Source organism: Uloborus diversus, chromosome 2 (assembly GCF_026930045.1).
Source record: "Uloborus diversus isolate 005 chromosome 2, Udiv.v.3.1, whole genome shotgun sequence".
Classification (NCBI taxonomy): Eukaryota; Metazoa; Arthropoda; class Arachnida; order Araneae; family Uloboridae; genus Uloborus; species Uloborus diversus.
In genome coordinates this window covers 183417094-183445013 of record NC_072732.1, presented here as the reverse complement: position 1 = coordinate 183445013, position 27920 = coordinate 183417094, and the positions used below count along the sequence as shown (strand labels likewise).

Below are 27920 nucleotides of genomic sequence, written 5' to 3'. Positions count from 1 at the left end.
ACATATATTTTTATAGTATTAATTTTTTTTTCTAACCTCTATTTTTCCGGCATGACGGAAAGGACGAGGCAAGTGTTATTGAAAATTTGGTGACCCCCGAATTTTGCGGCATGCCGGATAATGCGGGGTAATACGGTATTAATCTAAAAATTTTGAGCAAAGTACATATTTGCAGCAAATGTATCTGTGCATGGCATGCACCTGTGCATCAACATTATCTAGCTATGTAGAGTTCTTACATTTCTTTTGTCGGAAATTGAGCCTTAAATGTAATCGTTAACCATCAGAACAGTAGAAGCTCATTGCTTATGTGATTAATTAGCAGCGAAGTCAAGTGTGAGTGACTGGTAAACAAACATAATATAATAACAAGCAAAGCAATATTGCCGAGTTTCAAAATATATTTTATGTTTCTGGTAACTAATATTCAAATTAATTTTACTTTTAAATTACTTTTTATTATTAAATAATAAATAATCTGCACAATTCTTGTCAATATTGCTTATCTCATGATTTTCACCAATAAATACAATTGTACAAAATTATGTAATCAATCTGTCTTAAAAGTAGTTTATTTATAGTGATTTTACATAATTATATTACAAAGGGTTCAATGCTTTTCTGAAGGACTCCCTCGATCGATGAACAAATAACACCGACAACGATGGCTTACCGTTTTTTTCTTCTATTCTGGTAAGAAAAAAATTAGCACTACAATACTGCTCATGACCTGATTATAAAATTCAATGTTCATGATAAATTTCTTAATTTATGACATTCATAACCTTGACATGCAAGAACCTGCTAAAAATCTTTCAACTAAACATCTCTTGAGTGAAGTTAGGAGAAAGATTTGATTCACCTTCCAAAATCCTCTCATCTGCTCTGGCTGCTCTCCCTCGAGCTAGCTCTGTGCTAATGGTGATGAAGGCATTTAAGGCTTTGGTCTCCTGAATCCTGCCAAGACACATCTTGCACACTTCAGAAGCAGCAGCTGAGCGATTGCTCAGCAGCTTGGACACCTGAAATAAACAAATAAAAGAATCACTTTTGACTGCTTAGCACACTGTAAAAGAAGCATTGCATTCTCGAAAAATTTTCCTCTTAAACCACAACCAAAATTTCCATTTTACAACAAAATTACAAAACAGCTATTTACTCATTTTTTATGACAAATCAACGTTAATTTCAAATCTTTTCGCGCATAATGAAAACTGAAATAAATTCATAACTTGCCGACTACTTGGTGATTATATCTGCCTCCAGTTTGGTTATTCACTATTCCAGACTGATGAGTTCTGTTCTAATGAAAATGAAACTGCAGTCTCTGAATGTGATAACTGGGCTGTCTGGTATATTGCATGTACTCAGTGATATTTTGTTAATACAAATGCAAAAGTGATGACCAGCAACAGGCTCTGGGCCCAGCTAGACTGGTCCTGGTCAATTTACAGTCCCCAGTGAAGATCAATGGCCGTCTTAAAACTATCTACTCCCTTGCTCATTACCACCTCTTCCGGTAAGCTGTTCCAAGGTTCCACTACCCTGCTAAAATAATAATTTTTCCTAATATCCATGTTAGCCTGAGATTTAAATAGCTTAAAACAATGACCCCTTGTCCTGTTTTCAGTGCTAAACTTCAGCCCTGTGACATCTTTCTTTTTAATAAATTTAAACAACTGAATCATGTCCCCTCGGTGTCTTCTTTGCTCAAGACTGTACATTTTTAGCCTTCTAAGCCTGGAATCATAATCTAAGTGGGAAAGTCCATTTATTAGCCCACCTTTGAACCCTTTCCAATACATTAATATCTTTCTTAAGAAAAGGAGACCAAAACTGAACAGCTTTCCAGAATGTGAAAAAAATATTGCTTATGAGTTGATATTTTATCACATCCATTTTTGAATCAAGATCTTTTGGTATTGCGAGCATCAAACATTTTCACACACATTTCTGTCACTTTCTCAAGGCATAGCTGCCAGCATTGAAAGGTGAAAATCAGGGAGACTTATGAGTGAAATTCCAGGAACTTAGCACAAACAAATTCAGCAACATAAGATTTTGAGGATTTTTAAACTTGAGCCTGAACAGGAACTGAAAAAAAAAATTTCATTCACAAATTAAAAATCCAAAATATTTTATTGCTTCATTGTATTGTATAAGCGGGGCACCGAATACAGTTTGTGCTTTCAAAAACTTATAGTCGGTCCCTGCGCATAGCTTGGAGCAAAGGAGAGATAGAGGGGGCATGATTCAGTAGTTTAAATTTATGAAAATTATAGATGTTAATGGGTTAAATTTTTGCATGAAAAGCAGAACAAGGGGGTCGTTGATTAGATCTACTCAAATCTCAGGCTAACCTAAAAATTAGTAAAAATTACTGCTTTAATAGGGTTACGGGCACTAGTTGAGTCAGCTTTTGTTGAAGGGATGCAAGTAAACTTACGAAGTCGAATTACATCCTAAAAATAAAGCTGAAAATCAGGAAATTTGGTTAGTAGCCAGTAACGGGTAGACTCAGTTTTATTAGTGGCCACTTTTTAAAGTTAGTAGTCACTTTTAAAAACTGCAACTACATTTCAAATTTTATTAATAATGAAAAACAATATCATCAGAATATCGCTCACACGCAAGAAAGGTGACACAACCAAAAAGTATAAAATTTTACAAAAGAGACAAAAATAAATAAATAAATAAATAAACCTTTGAGTACAGTGCAAAACGAGGAAAAAGTTCGGTTTTAGAGCATTAGTAAATCATTTTGCAAATAATAGGGACCTTTATGATATTTTTCTTGTTATACGCAACATCTCAAACTGTTATATATTTTTAAATGAACCGTAAAATATGTGTTTTGAGTTGTGTTACTTTTTTTGTGCATGAGCGATATATTAAACATTGTTTCTGTAACCTGCCAACTATTCATAAGCATGTCCTAGAAGATGTATGCAAAATGCTTTTAGTTTTTAAATATGACTGGTAAAAGACATTGAAAATCTTGCACCACATGTTTATTTCAAATCTTAATAAAAATGAATTTATGTTAAACATTCAACCTTCATAAACTTGATTACAATGTATATCTATGATATTGAGAATAAAATATATAAAATTAAATTGATCATACTTGTAGCATCGCACTGGGCCACTAGAGTATCATTAACTGGTATTTGTTGAATAAGATTTATGATTCAAAATTTTCATCATCTCATTCTCTTTCCCCCCCCCCCCCCCCCACCCATTTGCGCAAAATTATTAGAGCAATTCAAATAACAATAAAGTTAAAATATTGATAATATCAATAATTAAACATAGGCTTACAGAACAGATTAGAAGAAGTACAGCTATGAGTTCAATGATGAGGTTATAATATGAAACAAAAAAATATTACTAAGTAATTATTCCACTAAAACCAAAATAAAATAACCCATTTTACTCAGTCATAAATAAAATTAAATCAAAAGTAATTAACCAGTTTCATACTCTATTCATAATATTTTATTTTATATGGAGCAAAAAAGCATATCTATCTCTCTCTCTATTTTTGCTGATTTTTTGACTAAAAAACATATTTTGTACTGATAAGTTTTAGTTAACAAACAGAAACATTTAAAAATAGAAGAGTAACAAATAATGTTAAAAACAGGAAACCAGAGTTAAATTGTTTATTTTTAACACATCATATACAATATTAACACAGGGTGATAAGTTTTAATTATTTATGCTTTCCACCATGTGATCATTGAGAGCAGCCATCGCAAGGCAGGTGGCACGTCCAGGGTTCAAAGTGCAAATGACGGTACACTGCTGCAGCTGAATTTCTCCCTCCAGCGATGGGGAAAAGAAATACATCAGGGTAGCTCCGAACAGGGGAGGGAAATGTGGTTCGATTGGGAATGCAAGTAGAGTGACTGAGCAAGAGTGGCGACCGTGGATAGCGATCGATGACACTTTTTAATCGCCAAGTGACGAGTGGCGACCGCTAATTTTCAGCTTTACCTGAAAAGTGATTTAGATGGCAGCTATGTCAAAGGCAAAAATTTCTGTCAGCAGATGAAATGATACAGTTGTCTGTCCCATGGACAAAGTTGCATCCAGCCTCTGGTTTTGAAGGTGGTCATTATCGGTAAAGGGGGGGGGTCAAAATGCAATTGTCAAACTTAAATATGGGTTCAGGAGCGAATCTTTCAAAATGAAACTTTAGGCTACATTAGGTCTCTTAAGGGGATCATGATTCCCCCCCCCCCTCCTGGATCATGCACCTTATTCATTGTTGAGATTTTTTTCAAAGAACATACTAGAAAAAGTCGGAACATCAGCAATTTCATCATTAACTTGCACTAGGGTAAAATTTCTTATAATTTAACAGCATATTTAGCACAAAAAATCATATAATCATAATACAAGGAGAAATAACCTTGTCTTTACCTTCCTGATTGATGAGCATAAAATTGAAGCATTCATAGCTCATTTTTCCTTGATTTTACTTTTCCGTGTGGAGTCAAATACTCTTTCAACTAATATTCACCATTAGCACAGACGATTTCTTTGTATGTAAGAGATGAGTCATGAAATCCTGGATGAATTCCTCAGAAATTCAACTTAGCAGCCAATAGTACTGAAGACGTCTCCTAATAGTCCTGCACTGGCTGATTGGATGTCTTGGTCACATTTCAAAACGGCCTGCACAAGAAGTTTGTACTTTAGAATGCAAAAAAATACTGAAAAGTATCGAGTTCAAAGATGATACAACTAATGAAAATAATTTAAAATTACAGTTTTGTAATTAAAAAAGATTTTTGCATTTTTAATTTATTATTATTTTTTATCTATTCGCAATATAGCCAAGAAATGTAACGTAAATTGATGGTTTGACAATTGCTATGTTCACAATATGTCTGTGCTAGCACAGATAATAATACTCTGTAATATAGATGGTAAACAGGCAAGCTACCATGGGCACCCATTTAGGGGGCAAGTGAGGGCTCAGGCCCCCAACCCTCTAGAAATTAGAACTTCCTCTTTCTAAGTACTTTTTTCTTTGCAAGAATGTAAAAACTTTTCTTTTCCAGCCATAAATAAAAAAGTTATTGAACACGTCAAGCTTTACTAATTCTAATCTGCACTGAAATCGGTTCGGTTTCCATGGAGAAAATATCTGAGCCCCCTTAAAATTTAGCATATGGACATCCATGCAAGCTACATTACATTTGGGCAGAGGCAGGTCTTCCATCTGTGTACCTTACACAGGGATGCTCACCCACCCTAAGGGCAAGAGCACCCCCCCTCAATATCATGGAGACCCCCCCCTCCAAAAGCAAGAGCCTCCCAAAACAATGAGAAAAATACCTCTCAAAACATCCCCCCTAAAAATTTCAATGGCATAGTCTGGGCCACGACCCCCTCCCCCTAAGTGGGTACCATTGCCTTACAGGGGTAATAGTGGACTCAAGTAAAATTTTTATAAAGACAGTGTGAAAATTTCTGTAACTATGAGGAAGCTCGGCCCCTCTCCCCCATTAAAAAAACGTCTTCAAACATGCATATTTTAAAAGTTTTTTTAAAATAATTTTTCAGTTTCAGAATGAGTTGTCAGTTCAAAAATTTCCGAAACAGCAACTCAAAATTTTCAGCATTTCCAAATCACAAACACTCCTGGCACCTTAGCACCTGAAACCCCTTATAAAAATGAAGAAATAAATTTTTGTATAGATTAAATGAAATACAACAATACATGGAAAAGCTCTGCCATATTTTTGTAGATTTCTCAGATGAGGATCACCCATATGGGGGGCAAGTGGGGGCTCAAGACCCCCCTCCCTCACCTCTTCCTTAGAATTTAAAACTTCCTTGCTTTTAGTACTACTTCCTTTGCAAAAATGTAAAAACATTTCTTCTCCAGCCGTTAATGAAAAAGTTATTAAAAATGTCAAATTTTAATAATTAATCTGAACTGAAATCAGTTTCCATGAGGAAAATATCTGAGCCCCCCCCCCTTTATAATTTTGCATATGGACGCCCTTGCCTCCTTTCAATGAGCTAGTATGTAGCTGCTATCCTTTAATATTGTAGTCAACTACATTATACTGACGTGTCCAGGTGAACGGCAGTATCTGCAGAAATGAGTTTTCGAGATATTTGAAGAAATGTGTGGTGGTTTCAATACTAACAATAGGAAAATGTTGGAATGAGACGGTTTTTCACCCCTTTTTTTTAAACCAAATAAGCGAGCTTGTATAATAAAGATAACATACAATAGATGACAAAAATGCAAACCTTTATTACATCTTCATCATAGGTAAAAGTGCAAAAAAAAACCCCTCAAGAGTCTGCTTATGTCTAGACAAAAGGGAATGTAGAGAGAAGGGAAAGGCAATGTGGAGGTCCTTATGTTCACACAATTTTAGCATAAGTTCCTAACAAGGGCGCCCATATAGGGGGGCAAGCGGGGGCTCCAGCCCCCCCCCCTCTTTGAAATTAGAACTTTTTTGCTTTTAGTACTTTTTTCTTTGCAAAAATGTAAAAACATTTCTTCTCCAGCAATTAATGAACAAGTTATTTAAAACGTCAAATTTTAATAACCCTAATCTGTACTGAAATCTGTTTCTATGGGGAAAATATCCTGTTAAATCAAGGGGAAAATATCTGAGCCCCCCCCCCCTTAAAATTTTGCATATGGGCGCCCTTGATTCCTAATAGTTAAAGGGACTGCTTGCTATATTTAGCTACTTATTAATTTTTTCTGTCATTTCATTCTTTCTAGAGGATATTGCTTCACTTTTAGTTTCAACTGTCATAGTTTTCATGGGCGCCCATATGCAAAATTCTAAGGGGGGGGGGGGCTCAAAAATTTTCCGAATGGTTTAGCAGAACATTTTACCCATGGAAACCGATTTCAGCACAAATTAGAGATTGTAAAATTTGACATTTTTAATAACTTATTCATTGAGGGATAGAAAAGGAATTTTTTTTATATTTTTTCAAAGAAAAAGGCACTAAAAGCAAGGAAGTTCTCATCGCAAAGGGGGGGACTTGAACCCCCCCCCCCCCTATATGGGCACCCTTGATGGTTTTTTAATAGATTCAACTTAAATTAAGCACTTATAACAGTTACTGATGTAAAAAATCTGTTTTGTGTTTGTAGTCATATTCAAAGGCACAGTATTTTTAACAATATTATGGTTCATTTCATTGTACCTCACTATGAAAAACTATTTATTTTAACGTGTAAGTTAAGTTGTATCTGCATAACTAGATTTGCTTCTTTTTTTCATAAGTCTTTATTTAAATAACACACATTCCTCTTCAATATTTGGGAACCACATTTTAGGAAGGAATATTTGAAAAGGCCAGTTATACAAACAATGAGTCCAGACCTGCAACTGCTGTGATTAATACGGGCTGAAATGTTTAGAAACAATCTAATGATACTCTTCACACAAGTTCAGGGCTTGCTTGAATCAACTTTTAGAATACTAAATATGAGGTTAATTATAGGGTAATAATACAACTGGAGCCCATGTTTATTGGTTGTAAAAATGCAAGAGCTTTTGACCAACATCTTTTGGTCAGCTCAAATCTTCAATTTTCAGCCATGGACACAAGTGTGAGTCTTAGTAAAGACATGCTGTACCATCACTATGCTACTTTGCTTGGAACTAAAAAGAGAAAAAAAGTTTAAATATCATGCTACAATATAAATGAAATTAATTTTCTTTGCTCATTACTGAACTCGGCAATGTTGCAACACGAACCATGAAAGCAAAAATTGGATTAAGGTTAATCCCCATGAGATACTGTACGAGACCCCAATTCTGGTATCCCAAAATGTGGAAGACCAGGAACCAAGAACTTCTTTTCCTTTAAAAAAAAACTATAAATTAACTTGAATTCTGCAAATTTGAATTTAAGTTATGTTTTTCGCAATAACGATTTGCGACAGGACCCTGCTCATTGGGGGCTATTGTTTCTAGAAACGGCTCCTGTCCCCAAAGCCTGCTCTTCTTCCTGGGCGGTTACGTGTGTATAGTAGTGTGTAGGCGCGTGTGTGTATGCACGTAGGCGTGTGTGTATGAGCGTGCATTTGTGTAGGACATGGACGCCCCCGACCCGGAGAAACGGATTCCAGGAGGCAGTGCTCGGAGCCGCGCCTGCAGTGGCCGGTGGTGCTGGTGTCCCTGGTCCAAGCTGAAAAAGGAACCACAACGCCAAGGACGGTGAAATGAAAGCAATAAGCAATCGTGATTGCTCAAAAAAAAAAACAAGGTTTTAGTTTAAAATTGCTCACTTTCGACAATTTCTTGCTGCATTCACAGAACTTTCTGATCAGCTTTTTTCAAAGAAATTTTAGATGCCATGTGTTATGCACAAGCATTTTACTATAATTGTGCAACAATCTTCTAACATCCATTTTTTAGGTTTCAAAATAATTCTTAATTTTTCTTTCCTTAAGTATGCAATACAAAGCCTTTTGAGCAAAAGTATAACATTATTTTTGCAAAAATATGGTTTATTTACTGAATCAATTGGCACAATGTACTATAAAAAGCAACATTCGCAGATTACACGCTGTTGCAAACTATCTCAAGACTTTTGTTTTAGCATAATGAAGTACTTTCATTCACATTGATCGAAAAATAAAATAAATTTAGCACGAACATTAGCGAAACCACGAAAAATGTGCAAATACCATAAGGAGAGTTTTCACTATTTCTTGAGTCAGATCCAAAATCCAAAAAAGGTTACAGTCCCATACTGTATGTTCAAAAGCAAAGACTTGGTTGATCTGTGGCCCATTACTTAGGGCCAGAGATCAAAGGGGGTGGATGTATTCAGAAAAACAATGCAGGGGATTTGCCAAATGGAACTCCAAATTGTCGCAAAATTATGATAATTTCGCTGAATAGAACTTCAACTTTTGTTAAATAAGAAAAATGGGAGGACTCTTTCCCTTCCATGTTGAGCTGGATACGCCGATGGCAATAACAATACACTCCTTTAAAGTTTTCAAATAAGTTTTAAGAGGAAAAAAAAGGTTCATCATTATTGCTAATACATTCATCAAAGAGCATAGAACTCCGGCATATAATTAAACTGTCTCCCAACCTTGTGTTTTTCCTGTAGTTGTGTCAAATATTCTGCCCAATAATCTAATACAGAAAACAATTGCCCACGTAAAAAAGGTGCAATAGTTAAAATTCTGAGCATGCTTCAAGAGTCACGTTGACTGAAAATGCCAACAGGAGCCAATGGGTCTCAAAGTGATGTCAGTTCAGAGGGGAAACTGGAATGTCCAGGAAAACAAGTCTGAATTTTCTTTTTCGACTTTGCAGCCTATTCAAGCTCTCAAAGAATATGATGAGAAAAAAACTCTTTCTAAAGACTTTGATCAAGTTACCATCTTATTTTTATGGTTAGCCCAACTAAGGATTTTGACATTAAGTGAAATTCATGGGCATGGGTTAATCTTCATAGTACAATATTAACCAGATCATTTTATTGAAAATTAAAAAGGTATAAATGGAAAAAAGAATAAGAGAGACACACTTGATATCTAACTTATTTATTCTAAAAGCAAAATTTGTAACAAGAAATTTATATATTCTATTGAAAATGACAAACGGGGCACCTAGAGTTATTTAGTTAAAGCAGTCATTCTAACTTTCTCGACACAGTCAAAAAATTCATTTACTTCTCGGGAACAATTAAGAGGCAGTTTAGCATTTTCTTTGTAGCACTGCAGCACTTTTTGGTGCTTGTCGGGGCATACCGGGGCATAGGAGTTTTGCATGTGCTTTTCCTCAATTTCATCAAGTAGAACTGCAAATTTATCTTTAGCAGTTTCGAACAGCAAACGATTTTGGGATTCTAATTCGTTGATGCGATTCTGCCACGACATCTCAGCTTTCTTGAACTCGTGGTGATACTTTTGTCGCTGTTCTAACGTAGAGGAATAAGGTTCGATAGGCGTGAAGGTTCGAGGCACAGAAGATTCTTTTGCCGGCTCTGGAAACTTTTGAGATGGAGGTTTTTCAGGTTCACCCCTTAACCTCCGAACCACATTTTCGGACACTTGCACTACTCCGACAACATCATCATTTACAACAGTCACTCGGCGATTGCTCGAAGTATTTCCCATGTTTAGGTTAAGTAAGGTCAATAATATTGCACCCACTAGCTTCAGAGGAAACAAAAATGGTTAAAAACAAAATTCTTAGGCAGAAAAGGCACTAAGATGAACCAACATACCCTTTTTTTAATTGTTATAAAAAATCTTTTCGAAAATAACCAACAATTTTTTTCGACAGGAGAAAAAAAACAGCACTAAAAATCTCTGATATTTATTGTTGCCATACAATTTAGATAAATTCTCATTTCCAAGGTTTTACGATGGGACGACTTCACCTTCGAATCTTAAACTTTTATTTAGTTACTTATTTTTCTCAAACTTCGATCATTTCCGAACAGAGAATTCTTATTTCGAAGTTTTTCATTTAATTAGAGCATCAAAAGGAAAAGCATTTTACACCGGTACGGAAAACCCATTAATACGGTCGTTGCAGAAACAATCCTTGGCAAAAACTAAATGACAACCCTACACCTTGGTAAAAAATTACCAATAGCAAATCCTCGAAAATTATTCATCAAGTTTTAATTTATACATTCGGGTGTTTGAATTTATAAGATGGAGTTTTTTTTTACCTTATGGTGTATAATAATGCGAAGTCAACAAAGCATATTCTCCGGCTGTAAAATCTTGGGGTTCAGAAATGAGGAGTTGTAGCGAAAAAATCTGTGATAAAAATGCCAATATGGAAACCATGCACACAGAATTATTCCTACACTGACGGCTGCCGTTGCGTGTATTTGTATTTTGAATCTAACCTTTTCCCGTTGCGTTCGATGTGTAAAATTTGATGAATATTCTTTTAATTCTATTCCGTAAATAATTAAAGGTGCTATGGCTTCTTGTTCCGCTTACAACTGTAGTAATAAAATTGGAGCAAATATTGAAGGCATCACATTTCACAGGTATGAGTAATGATTCAAAGTATAGAAATTTCGTTTGAAAAAAATGACATCTCGTATTTAGCGTAATAAAAAAGCCTATCTTTTTTTCTTAATAGTTGTTCCTTTCTGCCAATAAAATAATATCCATTCTAGTTGCTCATGCGAATAAGATGCTGTGTCAAAATTTCATTCTCAAATTCATTTATTTATACTTTTGCTGAAGCAATTCCCTTGACGATTGATTGTAAAATGACAGAGGTGTCCACAGCACTGTTGATTTTTTAAAAAAAATCTGTGGGGCAACAAGCTGCCACAGAATGATTTGTGGAGCTTTAGATTTATGATTTCTAAAACTTGTTTTGGGAACAAACTGCCTAGTGTTTTTTTTTTTTTTTAATCATCGTTAGATTTTCACTACATGCTGTTAAATCGCATTATTTGGAAGTTTTATAATTTTTTCTGTTTTTCTTTCAGAAAATTAGAAAATATTTACAATATTTTCTCATTCTTTCATCAGACAAATCTTCAACAAAAATGTAAAGGGACTTGTAACTAACCCCCAGTTTCTTCAGAGTAGTTTATGACACTCACTCAGGGAAAAGTTCAGTGTTCTTTAAAACTGAAGGTTACCGTAGAATGAATAAGACATATTGCTCCCTGCTCCCCACCAAAAGAGAAGCAATATTGTTTTTCTTAATTAAAGGATTGCCTTCCTAAAATGATATGGTTTTTACTTTATGATTTCGAGGAAGGATCTTCAATTTGTTTTTCGTACATATCATGTCCTTCTTCAGGAGTGCCCATCTCCCTAAGGGTGACAGTGCTAGAGATCCTAAATACGGAGAGATTAGACAACTTCAGAATTGCGGCCATCTTATGTCCAAAGATGCTCACTCCTCGTAGACCGTAATGCATCTTCGACCCCAAATATCACTTAACATTGTATCAAAAAAATTAGAAACTAGTTTTGATATTATGAAAGGAAATGTACAGATCACAAATATCTGTTTGTTTTCTATCTTCATGAACAAATATTTTAGAAAACAATTTTTCTTTGTAAACGGCCCCAAAGCAGAATACTTGACGATGTTCTGCAACGTAAAATCATTTGACCAAAATTGTTTTGCAAGTACTTCAAGCCTTGCATACACATTACGCAAGCCACCAATGTGACTTTTTCCTCAAATCTTGAGCCCTAAATCAAAATTGTTCAACTATGAGAGAATTTATTTTGTCTGCAGCTTCTACTGTTGATGTGTATTGCAAGTCTTTGAATCTAAAAATTACTGTGTCCCTAAAATAAAAAATAATAGAGGTTTTGACTTTTTTCATTAAATAAAAGTAGAAATTAAACTTGGCAAGTGTGTAAGGGATTATGTTTCTTGGCCAGCTTGTCTGGATTTTTATTTTTTGGAAAAAAAGTTTGCCTTTGTGATGGAAAATTCAAAGAGACCAGGAGGATGTTGAGAAATGCAACTAGTATGTTGTTCCCATCACGAAACTTTCTTCTATATCTTTCTTATAATTCTGATCCCTCCCCATGCTTGACGAGGAAGCAATATTCCCAACAATAACAAAATTACACCAGCTAGAACTTGACGACCATCGCAATTCCCGATTTATCTCAAAAGCAAAGCAAAGAATGAAAATTGAAAATTATTTTTAAAAGCCTTGCTTAAAACAATTACAAAAATTTATTTGCTAACAAACATAAGATGGTAACAGTTAAAAATTTTAAATCGTTGTGATAATATTTCCGATCATTTCCCAACAATTAAAAGCATTCGAAATACAAAGACTATTACGATTTATCTTTCTTATTGTTGCATTAATAAAGCTTTTTTTATTTATAAAAAAAAAAGCCCCTCTTGGAGCGATTACCGCCAAAATTGAGCCAACGCTTGCTTTAATATAGGTTCACATTTGTTTTAAATTTCATCCCGATTCATTGTGGATATAGCACCTGCAATGAAAAAGAAAGAATGTTCGATTGCACCACCCCCTATTCAGCTCTTGTCGCCAAAATAAAATGGGCTCTTGTACCCTCCTAAGGGCTACTTGTTGATAAATTTTTGTTTGATTCCGTTCATTATTTCTCGAGATATAGCAGTCACAATTGACGACAAAAAACATTCTATAGCTCATCCCTCCCTTTGAGCTTTTGACACTAAAATTGAACCAGCATCTGTATATCTTAGGGGCAAAATATGGACCAAATTTTGTTTGATTCTGCTAGTTACTTTTTGGGGAATAGCAGGCCCACATAACTCAAGAAACGTCCCATTGCTCCACCCCCCTTGGAGGAATTGGTGCCAAAAACCAATGGGCACAAGTTCACATGGGGCACATGTGTGTACCAAATTTCGTTCGATTTCATGCGGTAGTTTTTGCTGTAGAGCGGCCACAAAAAACTGGTCTCACACAGACAGACACCAGTGGCGTGCGGAACAATATTTTTTAGGGGACCAGTTGGTTAAGGTAAATTACGATACACAAAAGTAAAAAGATATATAGATAGATAGATAATACATATACACAAAATATGTACAATAACTCCTGAAAAATACGCTCTTAAAGTTTTCCCGAAATAATAATAAATATTTTCTTATGCTGAGCCTTGATAAAATTAAAACTATTTGCAATGGATTAGTAGCTAAACGCTGAACACATAAGGGAAAAAAAATCTTTATTAATTACAGTCGGCAAATTCATTTCCTTTTTCTGCTTTGTTAATCTTTAAATATCCCCAACAATCTTTTTTTTTTTGTTAAGCTATTTATAAATCAAGTTAATTTTTCTCTCTCCAATAGCAATAAATTTTTCTATCACAGCATTGTAAAAGTCGTTTTCCTGCTGCAGCTCTTGTAGAAGACCTTTTTCAATCGATAACAAAGATAATCTGGACAACCTTTCTTCACCCTGAGAGTTCCGTACGTATGTCTTTATCCGCTTTAGGGCTGAAAAACTTCGTTGAGCACTTGCAGTGCTCACTGGAATTGTCGATGCAAGACAGCATAACTTGTAAGTTTCTGGATAGGCTTCATCTGCTAAATCAGTCTCTCTTAAAAAATTCATGGTTTCGACGGTTGCTTTACCTGAAAAATCTGCTAACCTGTAGACTGCTACAAGTTCACTGCGTAGTTTGTCATAGCAGAATATGTCTCCGTAATTCTTTTTTAGATAGTTAAAACTGTCCTCGGGAAATTTGGCTTTGAAAGCCTGATACTTTTTGGAATTCAGCAGCTCTAAAAAACTGGAATTCGTTCAGGTCTTGAAAACGTGATTCCATCTGACCAACAATCGTGTCGATTACTTCATTATATACTCCCAAGTATTTTATTTTCGGATCCTGAAAATCATCTCGTCGGCATCGTTTTTCTGGAGGCGCATTGAGTTCAGTAACTTTCTGGTACATCTCATTGAATTCATTTCGAAATTCTTTTAGGATGGATATTGTCTCTTTGACTTTTTCACAGCAAAATTGAATGTCCAGAGACTTATTTTGCAGGACAATAAACAACGTATCAGTTAGAGAAAATATTTTAATAAATACTTCAAGAAGAAAAGAAAAGTAAAATGTGTTTAAGAAGGATAGATAACCAGTGGCAGAAGCAATTGTGCTAGCATCCCATTTATCTACGTCACTAGATACATACTGGAAAAAAGCTATTAGCTCCAATTTGTTTTCGTAAACCATGTGCACAATTCTAGAATTGTAATTCCACCGGGTAGCTGCCGCAGAAGGAAAACGCTTCTTTACGTCAGATTTTTGCAACGCATGTACACGTTTTGATGAGTGAGCAAAAAATGAAGGGAATCCTTCTAACATTGTGAAAAACACTTTGCACTCTTTAATAAAATTTACCGACTTTGACAACACTAAATTTAGTCTATGCGCATAGCAATAAAACAAATAGTGCAGAGGGAAATTTTTCCTTCACAATTGACTGCAGCCCATTCAAATGTCCAGCAAAGACTGAAGCTCCATCGTATGATTGGGCAACGAGCTTATTTTTTTCGCATTTGTAATTAGATAAGATTTCAAATACTATTTCACTCAACGCACTTGAGGTACGGTTATCACTGACATCTTTGAAACCAATAAACCTTTCTTTTATTTCCCCATTTCTCACGTATCGTACAATGGTAGAGAGCTGAGATATTTTTGCAACGTCAGTTGCTTCATCAAGCATTATTGAAAAAAAAAGGCGCTGAGTTCATTTCTTTCTTAATTTTGTCCCACATAACATCTGCAATACATTGAATCAGATCATTCTGAATGCGATTTGAGGTGCCTTTGAAAACCTTAGCATTCTGCAAGTGGGCTTCCAGTTTTGCATCATATTTAGATATCAGTTTTAAAACTTCAACGTAATTGCCTTGATTAAGAGACTCCAGATGTTCATCGTGGCCTCTAAACGATAACTCCTGTTTTGCCAGAAGGCATGTTACATCTATCAAGCGTTTCATAATTTCCTTATTATTATCAACTTCAGTATTATACTTCAAAGTTGGTGAGCGACATTGTTCACTAAGATGAAAATCTATTCGAGTTTTACCAAAAGTTTTCAACTGAGTAATGGCTTGGTAGTGTCCTTGGGTTTTCTCGTGAAGAATCGTTGCCTTGTGGAAATTGCTCATATCTGAAAATCCATTGGCATTCCAGACGCCTTTTTCCTTTTCAAAAAGAACGCAGGGCCAGCAAAATAATTTTTTTCTTGACTTACAAACAGTCAGCCAATTAACAGTCTCAAAGTAATCTTTCTTAAAATGCCGATTGTAATTTTTTAGCTTCGTAGATATTGCTAGGTCAGGAGTAGGCCTGCTCTGTGAAATTATTTGAGCTTTCTCTTGGAAAGTCAAAGCTCCGAACGAAAGTTAAGCGAGAACGTCCAGCACGCAGCAATTCTCTTCCGAGCTCCTGAGCAGTCGGTTCTGTTGCGCATGCTCCTCCAGTTGAGGACTTGTTTTTCCCACTGAGTCCCCTTCCATTGCAAAAGAAAAACACAATGCACGCAGGAAAATAACTTTGACGAGTGAATTTGTTGTTTCCTGAAGCTCACACAGAAACCTGTACACTAGGTACGGAAACAAAAATTTATCAGTTGGTTTAAAAAATGCGTGAAATAATCAAATAAGCTTGCGAGCGAACGCCAAGGATCTAACAAAGCTATATGAGATCTGGGGAACAGGTTCTTCAGAGCGAGTCCCTCGGACAAGTCTATTTAAGACGTCGCACACAGGGGAGAAAGGGAGGGAGGAGCAGTAAAAGAAGTAGCGCTTTCTAAGAAACTTGTTTTTCTGCTCACGTTTTTTCTTAATAAATTATTCTGCCAGGTTAATAATTTATTGAAAGGGCAAATATTTAAGGGACCAGCCTAGTCCCTCTGGTACATGGGCAGCACGCCACTGACAGACACACATTTTCCAAAAATGGTCAAAATGGACTCAGCCCACTTCAAAACATTCGAATCTGTCAGAATTCGAAAATTTGCAGGAATCAAATACTTTCTTCTATATATTAGATATAGAAGAAAGTAAAAAAAGAGGACAGGGTTGATTTAAAAAGGACCAAGGCCCAGTCCCTCCTGGAAATGTCTGAAGGAAATGCTGGCACTAAAAGTAAAACATTTAAAACAGAGTAGCTTTGAAAAAATTGCCGACTTGTGTTTAGTAATTTCAAGGAACCCCATTTTTAGTGAAGAAAGGTTTGCGCTAATGAATGTAAGGACATCCGACAAAAGTCTTTTTAAACATTACTGATTTTGTTTTTTTAGCATATAGGTATGTATTTATTTTTTAAATAAAAATACATTTTAAGAAAAACCATTTCTTATACTTTCAGATTCCCATTATCCAAACCAGAACTGCTGATCAAATGGCTGTCAGCAATGCGCAAGGACAAGTGGGTACCTAACAAGGCAGATGTTCTCTGCAGCTTTCACTTCTCAGATGACCAATTTGTTGAAAATAATGGTTATAGATTTCTTATCCCTACTGCTGTCCCATCCAAGTTTGAGGTCTTGGCTCCACCTAAGGTAAAAGATAAAGTTTCCTACTTGATGTTTGACTTTAAGAAGGTTAAAACTAATTGATGATATTTTGTAGTAAGTTACCGCCCTAAGCCAGGGCTAAGGCAGAAATACTTAAAATATACCACCAGCTCAGTTATTCCATCCGAGGACTGCAGTTTCGTGCTTTTTAGCACTCATCAGCCCGGAATAGGAATCACATGAGCTGGTGGCGAAAATCCTCTTAAGGGAGCCAAGAGAGCCAAACAAACTGGTAGCTAAAGTAGAATTAGCACACCAGATGAGTGACCGCAGCAATGGTGCGGTTCAACTCAAAGATTGATGGCAAGGCATGGTATTTTGTAGTAAGTTACCGCCCTAAGCCAGAGCTAAGGCTATTTTAAGTATTTCTGCCTTAGCCCTGGCTTAGGGCGGTAACTTACTACAAAATACCATGCCTTGCCATCAATCTTTGAGTTGAACCGCACCATTGCTGCGGTCACTCATCTGGTGTGCTAATTCTACTTTAGCTACCAGTTTGTTTGGCTCTCTTGGCTCCCTTAAGAGGATTTTCGCCACCAGCTCATGTGATTCCTATTCCGGGCGGATGAGTGCTAAAAAGCACGAAACTGCAGTCCTCGGATGGAATAACTGAGCTGGTGGTATATTTTAAGTATTTCTGCCTTAGCCCTGGCTTAGGGCGGTAACTTACTACAAAAGACCATGCCTTGCCATCAATCTTTGAGTTGAACCGCACCATTGCTGCGGTCACTCATCTGGTGTGCTAATTCTACTTTAGCTACCAGTTTGTTTGGTTCTCTTGGCTCCCTTAAGAGGATTTTCGCCACCAGCTCATGTGATTCCTATTCCGGGCTGATGAGTGCTAAAAAGCACGAAACTGCAGTCCTCGGATGGAATAACTGAGCTGGTGGTATATTTTAAGTATTTCTGCCTTAGCCCTGGCTTAGGGCGGTAACTTACTACAAAATACCATGCCTTGCCATCAATCTTTGAGTTGAACCGCACCATTGCTGCGGTCACTCATCTGGTGTGCTAATTCTACTTTAGCTACCAGTTTGTTTGGCTCTCTTGGCTCCCTTAAGAGGATTTTCGCCACCAGCTCATGTGATTCCTATTCCGGGCTGATGAGCGCTAAAAAGCACGAAACTGCAGTCCTCGGATGGAATAACTGAGCTGGTGGTATATTTTAATCGATGATAGTTTTAAACACTTGGTTTATCCCAGTCTTGTGGATTTTCATAGAAAATTCTGCACAACTTTAATTCCTTATAGAACAAGGGTGCAATCAAATACGGCTGTTAGAATTACATATTATTCTTTTAAAGTTTAACTTGATTTCCATCTTAAGTTCAGGATCCCTGAAAAAAACCATCTCAGACAAAATGAAATTTTTTCCACTTTTAGTCATAAATAAACAATTCTAAATTATGAAAGCAGAACTTTTCAAAGTACATATTTTCTTTTCATTTAAGCATTTACTGATTCTTTTAATTTTTATGTTAAAATAGTTGATTATTTGTGTAAAGACTATACAGTATTGTATATATATATTTTTGGCAGAGCCTGTTCCCAACTGAGTGGAGTGCAAGACTTCTGACGATTCGGGACATTGAGTGTGACAACCGCAAGGGCTACGTAGTGGAGGCTCGTATCCCTCTGGCAACCAAAGAGGAGTTCACCAATTGGCTGGAGGCCCATGAGAAGCTGGCTCAAGTGAATTACGTACTCCTACGCAATTACCCCATCGCCAACAAGAACTTGTCTTACAAGGTGAGAGAAAACAGTAAAGCTTTCCTGCATCAACCTTTTTTTTTTTTTTTTTGTTCATTGTAAATTTTTTAACTTTGTTCAAGAACTATTTCATCCTCAAACATTTATGTAAATACAATTTGATCTTCCACATTTTAGGTTATTCTATTTTTAATTCAGCTTTTAAGGGGGAAAAAACACATATCTAACTCTATCTGATTTTATGAATGAAAATTTTACTACTACAAGTTTTAACTTTCCAATTAATAGATTCAAGTTTGATTTGAATATGAATCTGAATTTTCGCTATTTCTACCATAATTTGTTACACTAAAAACTAAAGGGTTGTTGATTATTTAAGAAAATAATGAAGATCGGAAACATCTTGGGGGTTGTAAGGATTTAGTGTACAAAAAGAGAATAAAGAATAATAAATAAATATTTATAAATAGAAATAAAAGCACCTTTTTTTGCTATTTTTTTTTTTTTAAATTTTAGAAAGTGCTCTTTGAATTAAATCGAAGTACCTTCTTTTACCTGGAAGCACATAGTCCCTTTTTTGATCTGAGGGAAACGCTATAATCCATACCTTGGGTTTGTATAGGTCGTGGAAAGTCATGAGGGAAAAAAATGGAATTTCAGACCTGAAAAAGTTATGGCAAATCATTGAGGGGACCACGCCCCCCAAGAAACAAAAATAAATTAAATTAAACTATATTCAAATTTTAAAAGTGATTATGTTTGTCATGGTTTAGTAAAAATTTAGGTCATGGAAATTTTTCATCCCAATTGAATATGAACCTTGTGCAGCTCAAAAGTAGATTGTCCTATTAAATATATGTTGTATTGATTCCTTCAAACTAATCAATATTATGCATGCTTTCTTCTCAATAAATAATCCACAATTCACTTTCTGCAGGCGGAGTATGTGTGTGTGTATGGATCAGCTGCTGCACGTCCGAACAAAAGTGACAAGCCCTGTCCTGCCCGATTGCTCGTCCGGATCAGAGTGGATCCTAAATTTAGGTTTGTTTATTTTTACCCACAAAAGACTGCACTCTTGATATTCAGTAGTTCTACAAAATAACGATGAAACTTATGCAGTTGGCTTTCTGTTTAACAAATTTCTCTATTTAAAGACTACTTTTCACATTTTTTTATCACAGTGCTAGATTCTTCACTAGTTTTAACAGCATTCTATTTAAGGTGCATTCTACTTAAGTACGATTTTTTGTGGTCCCTTGAAAGTCCTTAAACAGAGAGTCAACTTGTAACTCAGACATTGCCTCAAAATTGATCGCTTTTAGTCTTTTTTTTAATCTTTGTTTAAACTTTGTCTCTTTTTTCGCTATTTTGGATCATCAAATTTTGCTTTTTGAGCTTTCTCTCTTTCTATCCTATGTACACCATCTATGTGTTGAGTTTCTTGCTTTACCTTCAAATCATGCAGCAATCACCTTCAAAGAAATTTTAATATGATTTTTTCCTTAACATAAACTTCTGATTTTTGATTCATTGACTAATTTGCTACTGCTGCTTTTTCTTTTTTAAGTCTCATTTGTTTTGCTGTAGTATTTTTTAATCTGTACCATTGAAACTAAAATATGTATCATTCAAATTTAAAGTTCTGTTGATTCATAAAAAGAGGTTTGTTGAATAGGGAGTCTACAGATAGTGAAATGAAACGGACTTGTGCTCTTACTAGTTGTCAGTAAAGCTCTGCTTTGCCACAGTGTCGAGAATTTTACACTTAGGAAGGATCAATCTGAATCAATTTATGTACCTGTACCCAGGGCTGCGGAGTCGGAAGACAGATTGCCGACTCCTGGATTTTGAAACCTCTGACTGCGGCTTTTTTATTATTTATTTATTTTCCCAAATCCCCCTTCCTCATGGCAAGGGGGGAAAACCCCTTAAACAGAGATTGAAATATTAATTCCTTTTTATGAAATTTTTGCGTTGTATTTTATTGTAAACTTAAGATGTATACAATGTTAGAAATTCAATTTGAAAATCAAATGATCCAATAGTTGCGATTCCTAAAGTGAGATTACGTAAAAATCCCATTTTTAAAACAAAATTGAATAGGATTAATTTGCTCCCCTTTAATGTTTAACTGACAGATGTTGATCAAATCCTGTGCTTTCAATTTTTGAAAGCTGTAACTTGAGGGACCTTTTTTTTGCTTAGTCAAAAAACCTTTCTTGACAGGAGGTGGTCCTCCCCCTCCTGGATGACACCCATCTGGTGGGTACCACCTCAACTTAATCTCAGAGTTTATAAAAATTGAAATACTTTAATTCTGAAAAATTTCCCTAATAATATCCCCCTAATCTTAAATTTCAACTTAAAAATTTCAAACAAACATATTGCGGGATGAGGTCCGGTACATGTACGTCTGGAGCAAGTTTCACCCAAAATGAGGCGGTATACAGCTTTGTACGAATAGCTTTTACTATAGCTACATTTCTTGGCTCAATTTTTAATTTTAGTTTTATTGGCAGCTTTAGAATTAAACTTAATGAGAAGATCTTAGGATTAACTACAATTATTGAGTGTTGTAACCAAGAAATCATGTACTAATTTTATTTTGAACTTTTTTGTGATATCCAAGCTTTCTTAGATAAAGTCTTCAGATTAAAAAAAACATTTATATTTTGTCGGATCTTGTGGATTTGTGCTTTCGGTCCAAGCCAACACTTATTTGATTTTACCAAGCACCCTCAGAACTTTCCCGAACTTGCTTAAGCCGATTCATACATTCCTTTTACTATTTTATTACTGAGGTCGAGGTTAAAAAATATATTATTATTTTTATTTGAAAGTGATTAAATAGGAAATGTTAGGCAACAAAACTGTTTGCTGACAGTTGCTATCACTTAAATAAAGTTTAAAAATAAGCAAACTAGGAGATGCATTGGTAGCTGTTACAGAAAGCTCCATAAACAATCAACCCAGCTGGTTGCCACAATGACAAGTATTCTCTTATTAGTAGCATGTAATCAAATTAATAGGTAGTCAGTTTTTTTAAAAATGCAAGGAGAGTCAGTGAAAATTAAAGAAATAAAAAAACCCGGAGTCGGAGTCAGCATGTTTTCAAACGACTCCAAATCTCTGACGCCCCGAAATCAGTCCCACTCTTCGCCTCCGACTCCACAGCCCTGTCTGTACCTCATCCTTCTCAGTCAAACATTGCTGTGAGGCACATGTGTCATGTCAGAATACTTTGCTTGTGAACCTCTACATTAACATTTCATCTGGAAACAGATTTTGATGCTCACATGTTACAGCAAGAAAAGGAAAAAAATTCAGCATGAATGTTAATTTACATAAAGGACGATATCTTTTACATTTATAGACTATACTAACCGCTTTTATTTTACTATATTTAATAGTCTTTCTTAAGCAGCAATGTAAAAGATTCTGAGCAAGAATTCAAAGCTTTCTTTTTTGAAAAGAAATAAAATTTGACTCAAAGCAAGTTATGCACTTTGAAATGGTACAGTCATTGTATGAAGTTGAAACTTGCTAAATAATATAGCATGATCTAGTTTTTTTTTTTTTTTTTTTTTTTTTTTTGAAAATAATATTTGCTGACTATACTAAATTAGAATCAATGGCTAAGTAATGATAGGCAAGAGGTCTGTCCAACATAAATTTGTGTCCTTTTAATGGACCCTTCACAAGAATCCAATCAACCAAAAAAGGACCCTTCTCAAAATTCCCATCCACCAAAACGTACCTTACACAAATAATTTATTGAAAAAGTAAATTTGAATTCAGAATCAGGTATATCTCCATGTATAAGCAGAAAAGTTTTGGAACAATTAAGTGCATCAGCTGATATATAGGTGTGACGTTCAATTGCGCAAAACATGTTTACATTGTTTGTTTCTTAAAAAAAAAAAACTTTAAATAAAGTCGGTTCTTTTGTTTTTATATTTTTGCTTGTTTTATCAAAGCTGAAGCAAAATGGCTAGCAACTACGTTAATACATTTGAAGCTGCATGTGATTGCATTTACAGAGAAACCTAAAACCTGATTGCATTTACAGAGAAATCTAAAACAACACGTTTCAGATTTCTCTAAATACAATCACATGCAACTTCAGGTTGGTACATAGGCTTCAGGTTGGACTTTTCTCTCTGTACTTAAAAAAACAAAATAAAATAAAATAAATACATAAATAAGACTAGTGCCAATAAGATTTTTGAACTGCAAACAGACATCTAGAAAAAATGATAGTTTCAGATAAAGTTGCTAGCCTTAAAACTCATTGTAATCCTCTGCTGTTCAACTTTCATAGAAAAATATAACACCCCCCCCCCCCCCCGCCGGTTTTTGGTTACATTACTATACATATACATTTTTATTTCAAATTATTTCATTTTTCATAAACTTATTTGATTTTTCACAAAAGTGGGGCCCTGTGAAAAATCCTGGGCAGACCACTGTAATCAAGGGACTCATAGTATCAAGCATCAGCATGCTGCAGAATGGTAAAGTGCATTAGTGCATAACCCACCTGTTATGTGTCTAACTTTCCAACATACAGTGGCTCTCAAAAATGTTCGTACACTTTGAAATGTTTTAGTAAAACCAAAAATAGCACAAAACTGAGTTTGAATATGAACTCCAATATTTCTTCATATCATTCCTACGTAATTCTAAATAAAACCCTGTAATTTTTTTCAAAATATTGCCGGATTTTCTTTTTGAAATGGGTCAAAACGCAAAGAGACAGAGAAATAATACATCACAAAAGTCAAATATTTTTGAATTAATTCATGATTAAAATTATCATATGGTTTTTTTTTCTTATTTTTGCATTGTGTTGACCCATAAAAGTCATTTGACTTTAATTTTTTGTTTATTTATTTCTTAATATTGCGCTTATTACTTTAAAATGACTGGTATTTGTAAAAAAATATTCAAAATTTGAATATTTTCCTCACAGTGGAGGTAAATTGGTTTGAAATGTCTCTAAATTAGTTGATTTATTATATTCTACTGTAAAGTGCTTGATAAAATGCTTTAAAGAAAAGAATCAGACCAAAAACAAGGCGAGAAAAGGTCAACTGGCAAAGTTGACAAAACATGCTCAGAGATTTACAGTTAAAAAAAATTATGAAAAATTCACATTTGAGTGCCGTGACAGTTTCTGGAGAATTTAATGAAAAAACTTACATTTAATTTTCACTTAAAATTGTTCGCTAAGTTCTCTGATTAACTGGATTAAAAAAATAAAAAATGAAAGATAAATAAGCTCCAAAGCGTTTTGGAATGACGTCTTACTTACAGATGAAATTAAATTCAACATTTTTGGTTAAATTGTTGTATAATTGTCAATAGAAGAAAAAATGAGGAACTTGATCTCAAGAACTTAGTTGGATCAGTTTTTCAGGACGGTGGAGGTGTTCTTGTGTGAGGGTGCATATCAGCATCATGGCTTAGTAGTTTGGAATTTTTTGATGAAATAATTAATCATCCATTTAATATTTTAAAAACCAATTTTAAACTCTTAGTCAAAAATTTGGTTAACAGAAACAACATTTTTTAAGTTAAGATTATTCAATAATATATAGACTAAAGTGTAACAAGACTCTTGTGAGATAAAAATTTCCAGCACTTTTTGGATTTTGATTTTTAAAAAATTAATTTTTAATATTAAAAGAAAAAACATTTCATATAGTTTTGTTGAAAATTGATCATAGATCTTATAATTAAATACCTATTCTGAAGTATTAATTCTAACAAATGGATAGGGTCCTATTTCATTGAAAGTCGTAGTTGTACGAACACTTTTGGGAGCTACTGTATATTTTTTGTGAATTTCATAACTTGAAATGCAATATACTTGTAAATGTAACCCATTAAATAAAATGTCACAAAAAAAAAAAAAAAAAAAAAAGAATTTTGGGGATTATTTTTGGTATGTCTCTGATAGCAATTCTTTCTTGTTGGCTATATGGCACATAAAAACTGTTTTGTTATTAGTGAAGGAAAGAAAAACAATATAGCTCAAGTATTTAAACTTATAAAGTTTATTTACATTTAAAGTCTAGGCCAAATTTTGTAAATGATTTTTTTGTTTTTCAGGTATCGTAAACCACTTGAAGAAGGACACGTACCTGTGGTTGGTTATCCATGCAACATTGTTCTGTATCATTTGCATAACCATAATATAGGTTCAAATACCATAGAGACAAAGCTTGCTCCCTCTGAAGAGGTGTCTTCAATTGTGAAGCAAAAGTTCATTGAGATGTTCAAGGGTGGTTATACAGTAGATATGGCTCTAGCCACCCATCAGAAAGATCTTTTTGAGGAATATACGGATGAATACGATGAAGTTTTGAATGACTCGTATGTCTGTCCAACTATTGAGTGGTTGGTGAAGTTCCATGAAATTTTCTCTGAGGAATTTGAGTGGAATGATTCTAAAATGGTCAATATTTTGCAAGAAGAAATTGAAGATATCAATGCCTCTAAAGGAAGTGCTACTATGGCGACAGAGGGAGAGGATGTCATTGTGGTGCTTTCAACCCCTCTCATGCAGAGAGCACATTCCATGAAGGCCTCTGGGGAAGTTGTGTTTGTAGACAATTCAGTGTATTTGGATCGATGCAGATGCTTTGTGTATGTGATCATGGCTTACAGCTGCACCGAAGGTCTACCACTGGGCTTACTGATCACGACATCTAACACGGAAGAAATCCTCACTGCTGGTTTCAAATTGTTGGCTGACATTCTTCCTGAAAAAGCTTTTGGTTCTTTCGGAAGGCAGGGCCCAGAAGTTTTTCTTACTGCAAACAATGATGCACTTCAGAACAGCTTGAAAGCCGTATATCCAGAATCTGCAGTTTTGTTGTGTGCATACAACATGTCACACGAACTCTGGCGCTGGCTTTGGGACCCAGACAATGCCATCGAGGAGTCTGATCGCTGCACCCTGTTCTCGTTAGCTTACAAGATAATGCAAACAAAAAATGCTGAAGAATTCAATGAGTTGAATGAGATTATCATGGCAAATGAAACTGTGCAAAAATATGAACAGTTCAAAAGCCACTTTGAAGAAATTAAAGGCGTTTCAGACAGATGGGCTGTTTGTTTCAAGAATGAAATACTTGACAAAGACAAAGAGATCAGTGGCATTGAAATGGCCAGCCATGTTTTGAAAGATAAGGTTTTTCTCAATAAAGCTTATAACGTCCTGCAATTGTTGAAATATTACACAGACACAATGGAAACTTATTATCGCCAGAAAATAATTCACTGCATTAACAATACATTGGAGTCATTTCTCCTGTCATCATTCCAGCCCGAAATGAGGGAGACTTCCGATCTCATCGTAAAGACGACTCCCGTAGGACAGTATGAAGTGAAAAATGCCAAAAGTGGTAAATCATATTTCGTGGACATGAATATCTGTGTCTGTTCTTGCAATCTGGGCATCAATGGGGCTCGATGCAAACATTTATATGCCGTATGTGTAGCTAAGAAAGCAGATTTCATCAGTTTGGTGCCCAATGATGATATTATCAAGAAGGAGCTGTTTTGGATTGCCACTGGGACAATGAAGACTGGCACGTTCGACATCCAAATGGATGTCGACGAGGAAAGTGAATCAGACTTGGTCGCATCGCCTGTTAAAGGAGCAAGCACCAGTGGTGATTCCTTGAGAAATCAGAAGGAGGAGTCGAAGAAAATACTCGAGAGAGTAGTGAAAAATATCATGCAGAAATATGACTCAAATCCCACAGAATTTCACAAAGCTATTGTTACAGCTGCGGTCAACTACCAAAATCTCAACAACGATCGAGAGATTCTAGCTGCTCTAAAGTACTTTGGGAAAAATACTTTTAAGTAATTTGGTAGTTTGTTTCAAAAGTAAGTTTCAGAGCTTAATTTTTTTTTACATAGATTTTCTAACAGATAAGTTCCCTACTTCAAAAATTAAAAGAAAAAGAGATTTATTAAATTAAAATGTTTACTAAATCACTAATAAAAAGAACACATTTTATTTCTGGGGATGCTAAGTAAACATTAAGTGCATTAGAATGATCTTTTAAAGATTATTCTTTTTTTTTTTAGATTATTTTTTAAGTAAAATGGTTTTTCCCGAATTTTATTTACATTCAGCGATAAAATGATTTGGTTTTGATTTTTCAAGTATTTGTGTTTTAGAAAACTGCATTTCAGAGTAAACTTTTTAAAAAATATTCTGTTTGGATACAGTAGAATATTGACATTCATGTTTAAAGAATATTTTGTTAGAAAAGCCTACAGCAAGTTCAATTATATTAAATATGACCACATGAGCAGAAGGGGTTACTCTATGGTTTCATCATTTTTACAAAACATTTTGACAATGCTGTGAAATGCCAGAGTTGAGGCTTGCTTTCATTTTTTTTCTTATGACTTAAAAGAGGGTAGCCACCTATGATGAGATAATACTGTGACCAGAGGTCTTGTACAATCATTCTTTTAGGAATCTGAAATTCCTTTTTCTCTCTTTGTTTGACTTTTTGCAGCCAAACATTTAACCAAATATTAGAAATAACCAAAGGGGAAAGGGGAATACTGTGAAAAAATGTTTTGTAAAAGGAAGTGGACTCGTTCAATCCGTATGACCTTTTCAATTTTATATTGTAAGAATGTTTTTTTCCATGTGTTTTTAAAAGTTAACAAAATTCAGCATTATCAATTCCTTGTGTCTTTCAGTTTGTTTTAAACATATTGACTCTCAGTAAATTTCATATGACATTAATTTTTCCTTTCTTGAATTTATCACAATATGTATTCCATTTTTTTAGCATTTGAGTATGGCTACAAATAATTTGTTGCATGTTCCATTTTCATTTACTTGTATAAAAGATAAATAAATAAAATGAAATCTAGTGTAATTCATTCTTATTACTATTAAGAATATTGATGCCATCAGTACATTTAACTTATTTCTCAGTACATTTTAAAAAGGATTTGGCATGTCCAGGGGCTTGTCTAGCGCCGAACAAAGCAGACCCCTGTCCGGGCTGGTATTTTGGTTCGAATGCCTAAAACACATTTTTCATTAGGGACAAATTTGTGCAGCAGCGGATTTTAGCCCCCCCCCCCTCCACCCCCAAGGAT

At 34.9% G+C, this 27920-nt stretch overlaps 3 protein-coding genes across 4 annotated transcripts in view; 1 reads left to right on the top strand and 2 right to left on the bottom strand.

Moving 5' to 3' along the window:
* LOC129217544 (glutamyl-tRNA(Gln) amidotransferase subunit A, mitochondrial-like) overlaps positions 1 to 10778 on the bottom strand; it is a 43109-nt gene extending 32331 nt beyond the window's left edge. Inside the window, exons 1-3 of one of the 2 annotated variants that reach the window (XM_054851866.1) lie at positions 10702 to 10778; positions 4429 to 4683; positions 863 to 1022 (exon numbers count right to left, since the gene is read on the bottom strand). In XM_054851866.1, the coding sequence (XP_054707841.1) occupies positions 863 to 1022; positions 4429 to 4464 (196 nt within the window). In that variant the 5' untranslated portion in view covers positions 4465 to 4683; positions 10702 to 10778. Of the gene's footprint in view, positions 1 to 862; positions 1023 to 4428; positions 4684 to 10248; positions 10350 to 10701 lie in introns of those variants that run through there. The other variant, XM_054851865.1, reaches the window with a different exon arrangement.
* LOC129217546 (MICOS complex subunit MIC19-like) lies at positions 9547 to 10345 on the bottom strand. Its single transcript, XM_054851867.1, has one exon. It carries the CDS (start codon positions 10136 to 10138, stop codon positions 9635 to 9637), a length of 504 nt encoding a protein of 167 aa, XP_054707842.1. The 5' UTR covers positions 10139 to 10345; the 3' UTR covers positions 9547 to 9634.
* An 84-nt stretch (positions 10779 to 10862) lies between the features above and the next one.
* LOC129217543 (uncharacterized) lies at positions 10863 to 27688 on the top strand. The gene is made up of 5 exons (XM_054851864.1): positions 10863 to 11031; positions 16856 to 17048; positions 18603 to 18812; positions 19711 to 19817; positions 24891 to 27688. Exons 1-5 carry the CDS (start codon positions 10961 to 10963, stop codon positions 26656 to 26658), a joined length of 2349 nt encoding a protein of 782 aa, XP_054707839.1. The 5' UTR covers positions 10863 to 10960; the 3' UTR covers positions 26659 to 27688.
* The last annotated feature ends 232 nt before the right edge of the window (positions 27689 to 27920 follow it).

Bases quoted from the DNA above. Each gene is read 5' to 3' on its own strand.
- LOC129217546 (XM_054851867.1), bottom strand. From the start codon at position 10,138: ATGGGAAATACTTCGAGCAATCGCCGAGTGACTGTTGTAAATGATGAT.
- LOC129217543 (XM_054851864.1), top strand. From the start codon at position 10,961: ATGGCTTCTTGTTCCGCTTACAACTGTAGTAATAAAATTGGAGCAAAT. The intron at 11,032-16,855 runs GTATGAGTAATG...TTATACTTTCAG, and splicing joins GAAGGCATCACATTTCACAG to ATTCCCATTATCCAAACCAG. The intron at 17,049-18,602 runs GTAAAAGATAAA...TATTTTTGGCAG, and splicing joins AGGTCTTGGCTCCACCTAAG to AGCCTGTTCCCAACTGAGTG.